Raw genomic sequence first — 13,206 nt, 5'->3', positions numbered from 1 at the left:
GCTTGGGCGTTGCAGAGGGGTCTTGCAGCAGACCAAGTAGGTGGTAAGGGATGCATCAGCACCAGCAGTGGCTAAGCAAGAGCTAACACACAGCTGCACATCAGACAGGAAGAGTATCAGTAACACCCCCAAGAGCAGTTCTCGGGGGTAGTTCCACAGGAAACCCCCACAAATGATGACAGGCTGTCCAATAATGTAGGCAGCCCATCTCAGTTCCATTTTGGTCAAGCTCTCAAGTCCTTGGTGCCCTTACAAGGTCTGACAATGTTTCAAGCTGTAGCAGGGATTCTACAGTAGTCTCCTGCTCAAGCCTAGGGGCACGTGTTGTCTCTCCTGTGTGGTTTCTCTGAAGCCCTTCCTGGCCTGGCAAGTGCAGCGGTGCTCAGAGGCACTTCCAAGAGGAGAGCCTAGAAGGCAGCTGTCCTGGGCACTGGTGCCTTGATCTTGCTACCTAAGGTCACAAACACTTCAGCTGGAACTTGTCCACCAGGTCTCATGTTTATGCTGTTCCCCTGACACACAGATTCCCTGGAGGCACATGGGATCCTGCAACATGTCCCCTGGGGAAGAGGCCAAAGAGAGTCTCTATGCAGCACCGTTTTGTAAAGAGAATTTGAGGAGGACTGTGGTTCTTGCAGACTTCAAAGTAACAGAACATTTACCCTGCCACAAACACACGGACACATACCCACCCCTCACAAACACACACAGAGTTTTCCTCCGTGTACAGTGGCATTATGATGCCTGGCTCTGAAGCCTTCAGCTTTCCCTTGACTCACAAAACGTCACTTGCCTCAGGGACCAGACGTTCTCCTGCCTGCGAGTGCTCCTCTGAAGCTGCATTAGCAGGGCCCATCAAGGGTACAGAGTTTAAAATCTGGTGTGCTGTGTTTAATGGGAGGAAGGACTCCAAGGGCTGCAGGATAATCTAGAGGCAGCACTGCTTCCATCACCAGCAGTGTACCAGTGCCCTGAGGGTCAAACCTGGTACTCCTAGCCTGCGGTTTCCTGCATCATCCTCACCAGAGTTCACCTCCCTCAGGACTCACAGCAGCCCCACTGCATTGCCTGGTAAGTTCCAACACTTCCCAGATGTTTGAATAGAGTAAGGGCAAAAGAGAGAAAAATAAAAATCCAACCCCGCAGATTTTTGTCTGACGACAGTTGTTTAATTACACTTAACTCGAATTAGAGTTCACACGATAGTTACCTGTAGATTTAATAATTAATTAATATATATTCTTGGTCAGCAAAACTGAACTCACAGTCCATTGAAATATGACTTCAAATCCTTTCTTTTCATAACTTTAGAAGTAGTGAAAAAATCATTAAATGTTTTGCTTCTTTGTTCATTGGAATTATCTTCTTACAACAGCGTCCTAGCTTTTCCAGTTGATCTTTAGGTATTATCTAGAAATGCAGACTTCCCCCCTTGCAGCTTTAGACTTCCTCCTAAGTCATTACTAGCAAATTCTGGGAGACAAAAATTCCAAGAATTTAAACTGGAGAATGAAAAGGGTGAAGGAAAGGCTTCACTGGTAAGCCTTGTCTCCTGTGTAAGCTGCTACCTGCAGTGTATCAGGAAGCACAAAGAGGCACCATCTAAATTGTATTAGTCTGGTGTCTGGTTTTGTGCTGAAGTTTGCTCTTGTTAGGCCCCCCCCGTTCCGTTGTTAGCTCTCTTAATATGTCTGCAGTATTTGAAGCGTCCTGCCAAGACACCACAGTCTCGTGTGGAGATTTTGTGCAGCTGAATTATCTCTTGTGCATAGTTTTCTCTCTTGTGGGATTGTGTGGGGACACAAAACTTGCACCTGCTTTGATTTTTCTCTCACTGGAGCTCTTACTGCTACCTTAGTGTTTTGGTTAGGAGGGGAGGGTTGTTGTTTTGGGGATGAGGGCACTTCTCCATGTTTTTGCACTCTGGAAATTTCTTGCCCGAGCTCTTGGTAATGAATGTAGCCAGGGTGACAGGAGACTAGCCTTCGTTATGAGAGAAAGTGCTGATTGCCTAGGCGAATGGGTGAGAGAATCTGAACAACAGCTTTGTTTATTACTTGAGCACTGGGGGAGAGACACAGGGGAGCTAAGATGAGGTACCTGGAAGCCTCTGGGTATCTCCTCACTGCAGTTGCTCTAGTGTGTCAGTCATTTTCTATAGTGGTGGCAGCCAAAACTGGGTGCAGTACTCCACATGTTGTCTCATGCATGCCTCGTAAAGGGGAATCATCTCTTACCTTGTTTGACCAGCTCCAGTCATCTTCATACAGCCCTGTGTATTGCCAGCCTCCATCCCTGTAGGCCTCGCTGCTGGCAGATACTCCCACCTGTCTGCCGGGCCTGTCTACCATTGCCTGTCTACCAGGCCCCCAGGGTCTGGTCAGCAGAGCTGTCACCCAAGCAGTCAGCCCCCAGCCTGCACTGCCACAGCGGAGAGCCCATACCACACACAAGATTTTGCATTTGTCCCTTGCTCCCTTTCATGAGCTTCATGGCTACAAGGATGCTGTGGAAGACCATGTCAGAAGTGCTATTAAAAGATAGGCTAGGCTAGCTACGAGAAGCAACTGCTTCTAGCTATTACTGCTGAGGCTTGATGCTTCCCCTTTAGATCAGAGACTTGAGACATAACTGAGGCAAACCAGCATCACCACCATCTGTAGGCATGTACACACCTACTGTCAGAAGAACCACCATCCCCTATTCGCAACCCATTTTTCTGTCTTATGTGCCGTTCTTTCTGAGCTTGGGCCCAACTTTTCAGGGTGCTCGCACCTCCTTTTCTCCACCAAAATTCCATCCTGCAAAACCCGGCACAGTGCCCGGGGGGAAGGTGTGTCCCTGCAGTGCCTCTCTAACAGGACCTGGCGTAACAGTGGAACATCCTGCGTCCTAACAACAGCTCCCCTCTCCCCCACAGCATGTCTCAGTGGAGTCCCAGTCTGGAGGATGCCAGGAGCAGGTCACCTGGTGCCATGACAGCCTGGGCCGCACCAAGCACACCCGCAGTACAGCTCTCACAGTAACAGCACTGCTCCAGATCTCTCTCTGATTATATCCAATGTGTTGGGTGACCGGACTCATGAAATACTATGGCTGGGTATGTTCTGCCTGCCTGACATCAAACAGGAAATTAAGCCAGGAAACTGTTATTTACTGTTATTTTCACATATACCTGCACTTTGGGGCCTGGTGTGATGTTCAAGCGATTCTCAGAAGAAGGCAACAAAGAGATGCTGAGTGTGCCTGGGAACACAAAGGTCCCGCTTAGATCTGACCACAGCTGGGAATGTTGCAGGGCCTGTAGTGTGAAAGGCAGGGCGTTTGGTGGCAGCAGCTGGACGGGATTTTTCTGCTCCAAAGGGGAGGGTGAAAAGGTGCGGCTAGGGAAATGCCTGTATCCCTCCAAAACTGCTCTAAACACAGGGACTGCCTGCCCTGCCATGCAGGTGACTGTGTCTCTTCAGACTGTGAGACAAATTTATGTTCTCTGGCCACTTGTTAGGGCAGGAGCTCCCAGCATCTCCTCTCCTCTCCTCTCCTCTCCTCTCCTCTCCTCTCCTCTCCTCTCCTTTCCTCTCCTCTCCTCTCCTCTCCTCTCCTCTCCTCTCCTCTCCTCTCCTCTCCTCTCATTTTTCTATTTGTACCTAGATTCAACAAGAGATTGCTCCCAACACAGAGTCATGCCAGTAAATTCATATAACCTTGAGGTGGCCATTTCTGCCTTACAGAGAAAAAAAAGGTGTATGTAAGCTGTATGCAGGATGCTTGATGGAGTCAAGCATTATTCATGGGCAATATTGGGGTATTCCAGTTCTGACCTGAGTTAATCAAGGCTTGCTTCAATTGCTTCTCTGGTCTGAGAGAAAGGCTTAGAGAGTACAGATAGTGTCCCAACAAAAAATGTTGACTGCCTCTCTGCACCGATTGGACTGAAAAGGCATGGAGAGGGGAGGAGAGGCTACAGGCAGACAAGAGGGAGCTGCCGGTGGAGGTGTGAGGGCTGATTTAGGTTGTGAGGTTACTTGTGCTGCGGGAATGGGCTTGGTGAGGAGCATCAGGCAGGCATTGTGAGGTGCTCATGGCAAGGGTGACAGGCAGGCCAGAAGGTCAGAGAGGTTGTGGGGGAGGATCAGAGAGGGATGTAGACTGGAGGGAGAGCACTTGGGTGCTGATGAGGAGGTGCTCTATGTTCCCTCAGTTGAGCATACGGAAGCTGGAGGATGGCATGTGAGGACAGGAAGGGCTCCCAGATGCTGGCCAAGAGAGAGGACATGTTTTGGGGAGGTAAGGAGCCTTGAGGGAATGGTGCTGCAGTTGTGACTGGGAGCTGTGAGAGCCCCTGTGGGCGGTCTCTCCCCTAAACCGAAGCACTAACCTGAAGCCATATCCTTCCACCTTGCCTCTCTCCTCCCTCCACTCACTGAGGCCAAATCCAAAGAGCTATGTTGAAGCTGCCCTCTCTGTCCCTTCCCCTAACCCTGAGCATGTGCCTGAAGGTAATTGCTGGCTCTCATCCCTTGCCTAGAAGGGAGAAAGCAGGCTCACTCGCTCCCACTAACCACAGAGCCCAAACCCTGCATGGATGCCTGAAGCCGAAGCCCAAAGATGCTCCCTCTTGGCCCCTAACTCTTCAGCCACCTTTAAGCCTCACTGGAAGGGGTGTGGGATCTGGGAGGCAGAGGAAAGGTAGGGCTTGTGGGTTGTTGGACTGAAAGGGCATGGTGCTGAGAGGAGAGGCTAGAGGCATCCAGGAGGGAAGTGCAGGTAAAGGGGTGAGGGCTGGGCTGCACGTTGTGAGGTTACTTGTGCTGCAGGAATGTGCTTGGTGAGGAGCATCAGGCAGGCGTTTTGAGGTGCAGGGCAAAGTTCTGGGGCATCCCAGAAGGGTCGAGTGTTTTTGCAAGGGTGGAGCTAGAGACAGGTTGTAGGGACAGTGCTTCTTTGTAGACCGGGAGGTCTCTTCTGTTTTAGCACTTGGCTGCCCAGTGGAAGTATGCAACCTGTGAGGGCATGAAGGCTCCATTTTCTCGGACAAATCTGTCCTCTCTAAAAGCCTCTCCACAATATAAAGCAATCTCCTGAATGCAGTGAGTTTACACTTGGCTCTTCTTCCAAAATTGGAGTCATTAAAGTTGTGATGGAATGGTATCCCCAAAGGGCTTGTTGCTTTGCTTGGGTTCTTCATGGACTCAGGTGGACGCGATCAGTGTCTCATTGCAGCTTGTTAGAGAACTAAGTTTAGATTCAGAGTTTGCTTATTTGGGCCCTGAGTCTTTAGAGGTGTTGAATGATCACAGAGTAACCTTCCTGAGGCAGTAACATATCTGTTGGAGCTAGTGATTGATGACCATCTGCCTGGAGAGGTAATAAGCTGCCAGGGGAGCTCAGAGCATTTCCAGGACCATAGTATAGTGGGAGTGGGCGGTGAGTGAAGCAAAATCAGGAAATGTATAGGTAAAGGAAGGCTCTGCAATCCCAGGAGAGGCAGTGGAGACCCAGCAGGCTCAGGGAAAAAGACACCGGAGAGTCATCCCTTGTACTCTCTTTGAAATGTCATAGGCTGGATCCAGCGCAGCCCCATAACATACCTCGTGCTCTCGGAAATGCTGCCTGGTCCCTTTGAGCACCTTCCACAGCTGCATAAAATGGGAGGTGGGGACTGCCAGTGGCATGCTAACCATCCTTTTGGGTCTGCTTTTTGCTCTAACAAGGACGGGCGCTGTGGAATCGCCCCGCAGCCGTGTGGCACCACATTGGCTGTTTGCAGAGCAGCAGTGCCTGCACAGAGCCTTGCAGGGAGTACAGGGCAGGGGGACCTGCAGCAGCCGGCCGGCGTGGGCACTCTCATCTGGGGAAAGACTTTCTGAGAAGAAGGGACGTGCCTGGAGGGCAGCAAGGGGGTGGTTCTCAGGAAAGGTGAGAAGTGTCATGGGTTCTTTATAAAAGCTGCTGAGGATATGTATACAACCAACGATTGTGATCTGTGGACGTTGTGTGGTATCAAAGCTGAATATGATACAACCTGTCAGCTCTGAGAAATATCATAGTCATTGGAAAAACCCTTGGACTGGACTGTGAAGACCAGAGTTGCAGAAGAAAATTAAGTCCTGAACATTGCTCATGTTTTCAGAGGCTAAGCTGTCAGAGGGCCAGCTTACCCAAATAAATGGACAAATACTTGATTGGGCAAACTTTCTCACAATCGTGTCATCACCACCAGCTAACTTAGGCTTGTTGGATCTCCTTAACCTGGAAAAGGGACCTCTATATAAGGATACAGGTGTTTAATGAATAGCCACATGCCACATCATCTAATCAGTGTTGTTCATGAACGGATGAACAAGATTCTCCCTGTCCCTATCTACCATCCAGCAAAACCGCAGCCGAGGGAGTGGGCTTGATGTAATCAGTGGGGAAAGAAGACCCTATTCAGACTGACTCTAGTCTGGCACTGAGAAGACACGTGAAAGATCTGAATGGACCTCTCTGAAAGGACATTAGAGGAGAATAAGCTTACTCTGTAGAATAAGTGGGACACTGCTCTGGTGTTCTTTTCACTCGTTTGGCTAGGTAGGGTTGATCAGGTGCTGGGCACAACTAGACAAACATAGTGACCTGTTCATACATGGCCAGTTAAACTCTTTCTCCCTCATGCTTCTTTCTCTCCAGTCCACTCTGATCCCTTTCCCCACCTTTGGTCCTTCTCCTGAAGATCTCTTAAAGTCTCACACATTCCCAAAGCCCCCTTAAGGTTCTGCACAGTTCCCAAATGCTCTTGTCCTGCTTCCCACGATAAATCCTCTCTCCCTTTATGCAATAACCTCTTCAGTCCACAAGGCTTTCAAGGAGAGTCCTCAGGTGGACTCACCTTGGAAGAAACACTCCCTCCAAGGCCCCAGGGACAGGGGGATAGTCGCTCTCCTTGGATGGCCTTAAGAATATCCAAGTCAGGGTGCTCCTTTGCACTGAGCAGGTAACTGGCATTTCTCTGCCATCACTGTTCTTCTGTTCTTTGTATTTACGGTGACTAACCTTCAAACACATGAACTAACAGTTTAGTCCAGTGTTTGGCCCATTCCTTCTGTAACTGTTAACAAGCCACATATAAACTAGATGCAGAGGATGCACTGTGCAGCTCCAGGCACAGTGTAATCTGCTTTTCCATAAAATGTATTCTTATGAAAAAGAGACACTGGTGAAGGTTGAACAATAAGAAAACAGAAGTAAATAGGAGAAGACAGGAGGCTGCTTCTTGGCAACCCTGCCCCACCCCTTGCAGCTGACTTCCTAAGAAAAAAATGGATCTCACTTTGCTCCTGTTGCAGATGACAACATTAATCAATACAGATACCTCACAGTAAAAATCAAACGAACAAAGAGCTACTCTGAGGCTAGTGGCTAGTAGAACTACATGTGGAGCTAGCTGCAGATTTTAGGTAGATATATATAGTAGTGTAAATGAGGAAAGAGAAAGCAGGAAGGTAGAAGTAAAGAAATCACACCACCTTCCTGCAGAGGGTACTCTTAGAACCACAGCGAAGATAATTTTGGGATTAAGGGAGAGATTCAATTTGAGATTAAGGCACCTACATTTGAGGTTCCAAACGTACGTTCCTTGCTGTGAGACAAATGCCTAAACATCAGTTTCAACCACTGTGGATCTAGGCGATGGAGGTGGAATTCAGTTGCCTAAACACAAGTGTCTAGCACCATCTCAGATGCCCTAGGCTATCTGACAGCCATACAGGGCTGGTGGATCTGGCACAGGATCTAAATCATTTTGGAGCAGCAGAGAGATACCAGCTGAGATACCCAGAGTATTTCAAGGGACGTAACATACATCTCTGTACATGGCCAAATGAATCCCACAGAAACAACTAAATCCCTCCTTATCTGTTGGCTTTAGGATAAGATGAACCATACCCTGGCTTCTCTTGACAGCTCTGACTGGAAGTGGGATTCGGCTGCCTTAAAAAAGAAAGAAAGAAAAATAAAGAATCAAGTGACATTTGAGAGTAAATCACTGTAATAAAGGTGTTTTTTTGGAAGTATCACCCTCTGGAGCCTCTTTTCCAGTTGGATGAATAGGAGTGGCAGTTCCACCAACATAGATTCATCTTTATGCACTGATATTGCCCAAGATAGGAGACATAAGACCATATCCAGTATGTAGGGTTTTTCTGAAGGGGCCCAGGCTGTTGGCAGTGAAAAGCAGATTTCTGCACAACACATTCTTGAGCCAAAAGTGCCTCTGATTGCATTTCCCATTGCCTCCTACCCCACACATGCTGCAAGGCAGAACATTTTTTGCACTAGTAGCTGTCTGGAGAAAAGTCTTCTCTTTAGGGCACATTTCACCTCCACATTCCTCAGGGTGTAGATCAAAGGATTGAGGACCGATGTGACAACATTATACATGAGGGTGGCTATCATGTCCTGCCTGGGTGAACTTCCTGAGGAAGGTGGCACATAATTAAAAATAACAGGGACATAGAATAAGACCACTACTGTGAGATGGGAGACGCAAGTGGAGAAGGATTTCCTCCTTCCCTCCTTGGACTGGACTTTCATCCAGAGGAAGGAAAATATGTACAGGTAAGAGGAGAGTGTGAAGACAAAGGGGCCTATCACAATACTCCCAGTGATGATGTTGAGAAGGCTCAGGTTAATCTGGTTGCTATCGCAGGCCAGCCTCACCACAGGCTTGATGTCACAGAAGAAGTGGTGGATGTGGTTGGGGCCACAGAAATGCAGCTGGGAGGTCATGACTGTGTGCATCAGAGCATGAAGGAAGCCAGCAGCCCAAGTAGCTGCAGCCAGCAGCAGGCAGGCCCGTGGACTCATGATCAGGGTGTAGCGCAGGGGGTTGCAGATGGCCACACAGCGGTCATAGGCCATGACAGCCAGAAGCAAAGCTTCACTACTTCCCAGGAAGTGGAAGAAGTGGAGCTGGCTTAGGCAGCCAGTGTAAGAAATGCTCTGGCGCCCTGAGAGGAAGCCAGCCAGCATCTTGGGTATGGTTACTGTGGAGTAGAAAATATCCTGGCAGGAGAGGTTGCAGAGGAAAAAGTACATGGGGGTATGGAGCCGGGGTTCACATACCACTACAGTCATGATTGCTGTATTCCCCAGCAGGCTGCACAGGTACAGCAGTAAAAATAGCATGAACAGGAATTGTTGTAGCCCTTGAAGATTGCTCAGGCCAAGGAGGATGAACTTCCTCACCTCTGTCTGGTTATCCATCCCTGCAGGGAAAGAGAAAATAACTTGGCAGTAACTTGCTGTCTTCTGTCCTGAGCTGTTATTTCCTTTTCCCAGAGTCCTCTTCCGTAAGGTGTATCATCAGCTGATGCTGCCTCAGGAATGGAAGAGATCAGCTACTGAGTCTGGAAAAGTGACTCGAAAGAATTCCTTGATTTTCCACCCCAGCTGTTTCAACAAATAATAGAAAATGTGGTAGCCTAGATGGTCAATACCACCGTTGAAACTGCCACCTGTGTGCCAGCTCACTGAAAAGAATGGCATATTTGAGAATAATGAGGAAAGAAAATTATGAGGGAGGTAGGGAGGGAGAGAGGGAGCAGGAAAAAAAGGAAGTGGGGAACGAAGGGAGGAAGGAAGGATGAAGGAAGGAAGGACGGCTGGCTGGTTACCTAATTTTTAAGCAACGATCATTCTGAAATCCTATGTTTTCTTCTTTTTTTTCTAATTCAGAAAAGGTTTTCTAATCATTTTCTTCATTCCAAATCCTAGCTGAATATACTGAATCTTTCCCAAAGCTGAAGTATTATTGTAGTTTAGTAGATCATATAACATACCACTCTCAAAGAAAATTAATGCAGACTGTTCAGTGGTGTCAGGAAACCTTTATATAGTACTCCCTTTCACTGAAACAATCACATTTCTTTCCAGTAAAGGAAATTTTCTCTCTCTCTGGTAACTTCTCTTGGGATCAAGCCTCTGAGCCTTATGGGACTTCATTTCAGAAAACATGAAGGCATAGCATTTCAGGGACGCAGAAAGCTCATGACGCTCATGGGGTCAGCTCATGGGGAGTTGAACTGATTGCTGATTATTTGTACGGCAAGCTCTCACAAGCAGGAGAACGTTGTAGAATCAAAAGCCATTTATTGAAATACGCAAGGTTATAGCATATAATTCTCAGGGAGACCAATGGGGAATTTGCCAAGAAGGGTTTTATATGTTTTTGTAGTTTCCAAGCATAATACATTGAATATGTATCATAGCTTCATTTGATCTGCTGCAACTAAACAGCTGAACTTTGCCTCTGACTTAACATCTTTTGCTCCCTTTATACTCCACAAAAATCTTAAAACTCTCACTTTTCTTTTAACTTCTGAAGATGGAGATTGAACAAACTATGATAATTTTCAAGGGCTCCAAATATCTGTCTCACTGTCCTCTGTGCAAGCTCTATTTGCTGTGAGCAATGGCACCTGAAATCCACACCAAAGTGCCCATCTGCCTGATTGAGAACATGCAGAGGTGGGGGTTGGTTGTGCAGCAGAAGATACTGCATGCAGATGCCGTCATAGTTCATGCAGCCTGTGGTGGTGGCCATCACAGGGCTGTACTGAACTGGCAGGTCCCACCTCATGACCAGGCAGGGTTGTGAGAGGATGGGAGAGGTGGTGAGCTGCCCAGGTACCAGCCCCTGGCAGCCAAGATGCCTTGGTTTTCCTGCTCTCTATCTAACACTACTGAGCCCCTTGTGTCCTCTCCACAGGTTTCTCTCTGGTCTTCGCCATGCAGTCCTACACCAAAGCTATCTGGATGTGCTGTGCTCCTCACCCGTGCTGGCCTGGACACACTGTGGTGCTGCCAGACACTGAAGGGCTGAGTGACATGGGGAAAGTGTGGAAGAAGCAGAGACTTCCTTTTGTGTGAACAGAACACTGTGGAAGCTCTCAAGGACCCAGCCATGTGGCAGGACTCAAGGTGTTCTCATTGCCTGTGCCGGTATGCCAGGAAGGATGTGGCAGGACATCCTGCACCTGTGGGGCAGGAGGCCAGTGTAGAACTACATGGATAAAGTCTTCTGGTGCATGAAGTCCTACCTGGCATTTTTCACCTTTGCCTTTGACTGTCAGAGCCCTCATTCTGCCTGGGATCCTGGCTGTCTGCAGGGTACTGGAGGAAGTCTGTGGCTGGGGCCATGCTGGTTGGTGAGACATCATGTCTTCACAGCCACGCTCCCTCTCATTCTGGATCTGTGATTACTCAGCAGCCGTTAGGCTGGTGGGCCTTTTGAAATCTAGTGCCTTGCAGGCTTGCAGTGCCTTTTGAACTGGAGCTGTCTCTGTGGTGCTGACAGCCAGAGGAGCTAGGAGAAGGCTCCTGAGGTTGACAAGTTGCCAGATTCCTCAGCACTTTCTAGTAATCAGAAGCCTGTGGGACTCTGAGAGTTGAGGACAAGGTGGCTATAGGAAGACGTGGTGATGTTATGTGTGTGAATCTCTCCAAAAAGCTGTCCCTGCCATGGCCCATGGTTGGACATTTAAGGCCTGGGAATTTAGAGCTTTGCCCACTCTTAGGGGTCTTGCACAGAGTTTCTTGGTATGAGCCAAGGTTGTTCCAGAGCAACGCATGGATCTCTGAGCTAGCCATAGTGCTGTCCAGTGCTCTGGTCTATAACAGCAAGGGCACCATCAACCAGCAGGCCATGGGCCAGCTGCAGTATCCTCAGCAGGGCAGCAGCACCAGAGAGACCTCCTCTCTCTAAGCGTTAGCTTAGGGGTTTGCACATCCCAGGTCCTCAAATGGCTGCTTTCTTTGGGGAGATCAGAGCCTCCTGGTGGGGCACAGTGACACAGGACCTCAGGGATCCTGTGCCCTACACCTCAGGGCTGAGGGTTTCAGCCCTACTTCTGCTGGTGACTCCAGGCTGTTCTCTGTCCCTGCAGAATCTCCACTTCTCCTTATTAAATGCTGATGGGTGGAAAGGGTAGAGTGCGCTGGCTTGAGGATCCAGGGTCTCTATTTCCTTAGCCAGCTCCCCAGCTATGTGACAAAGCTGATGGAGAATGTAAAGGTGAAAGCAACTCCTAGGGGGAGTGGAGATGAGCTGGAGGAGTCAGACAAAGTTTTCTAGTTCTTCCTATCCTTTCTCTGGGCTGTGCAGGACTTCACATTGTAACTGAAGGTGGATGGGAAGGAAATCTCAGAAGACAAGTACCTAGAGAATGTGCTGAAATTAAAGCCCGGTAGAGGAATGGCGCTGTGCTCGGTGCTGTGCTTCAGGAAGGGCAGGATGTGTCCAGCTCTGGACAGCTGCGTTTCAGCATAAGACAACAAAAGCCTAAGCCCTGTGAGTTTGCTCCCTAGCCTACCTCCACAGGTAGCAGTCAGGAAACCCAGTTCTATAACCATTCCCAGGAATGCATTCACCAGTTCTCCCCACACCAGAAGTGCCACGCTTGGAGGAGCATCATGACAGTGAGATTGAGCCTGAATTCCAGGAGCAGATGGTGAAATTATGCAGCCACATCTGGGAGAAGTTTACACCCAAGACCATCCATGGTGGCAACACAGTAGTAATGGGGAGCTGTGAGTGCCAAGGTCCAGAAGGTCAGAGCTGGCTAGTTGCTCTTGGGACTGTGCCTGAGGAAGGCTCAAATACATGGTCAGATGACGCAGGTGGGAAATGGAAGAGCTTTTCCAGCAGCTGCTGTACTTGCTTCTTCATTTAGAGCCACTTCTCTTCCATTTCCCCTCACTGTACCCATTCTTGCTGCTCTGTCCCTTGCTGCTCTTGCAGTCTGAGCCACTGTGCTTCACCACTCCCAGCTGATCGGAGCTGAGGACGGTCTTCAGGGCACCTTCATTCCTCAGGAAAGGCACCCCTTGAAGGATAGCATGGGGACCAGCATGTGACTGAGTCTCGCTTCACAGGAACTAGAGAGTGACAGAGACCTCCTCATCTACTAGTGACAAACTGCTAGAAAGATCTCAGCCCCATGGGAGTATACTATCATGCCCGGAGACCTCTTACCTATCCTAGAGGATCTGGGTCAGGAGGGACATCTGGAGATCTATACTCAAACCTCTGCTCTGAGCATGGCTAACTTCCCAGGTAGATTACATTGGCCAGTACTTTGTCCAGGCAAGGTCTGAAAATCTCTGGGCCCTTGCACCCCTACTGCTCCACTCTCATGGTGACAGCTTTTTCCCTAATACCCAGCT

At 48.8% G+C, this 13,206-nt stretch overlaps 1 protein-coding gene across 1 annotated transcript; it reads right to left on the bottom strand.

Moving 5' to 3' along the window:
• Nucleotides 1-4,459: 4,459 nt before the first annotated feature.
• Nucleotides 4,460-9,246, bottom strand: LOC134154847 (olfactory receptor 12D1-like). Its single transcript, XM_062601492.1, has 2 exons — nucleotides 8,355-9,246; nucleotides 4,460-4,461 (listed from the first exon to the last, which is right to left on the bottom strand). Coding segments are annotated over exons 1-2 (894 nt in total).
• Nucleotides 9,247-13,206: the final 3,960 nt, after the last annotated feature.

This window comes from Rhea pennata, unplaced genomic scaffold (genome assembly GCF_028389875.1).
Source record: "Rhea pennata isolate bPtePen1 unplaced genomic scaffold, bPtePen1.pri scaffold_46, whole genome shotgun sequence".
NCBI lineage: Eukaryota > Metazoa > Chordata > Aves > Rheiformes > Rheidae > Rhea > Rhea pennata.
This window is presented reverse-complemented; position numbering and strand designations above follow the sequence as displayed.

Bases quoted from the DNA above. Each gene is read 5' to 3' on its own strand.
- LOC134154847 (XM_062601492.1), bottom strand. From the start codon at position 9,246: ATGGATAACCAGACAGAGGTGAGGAAGTTCATCCTCCTTGGCCTGAGC.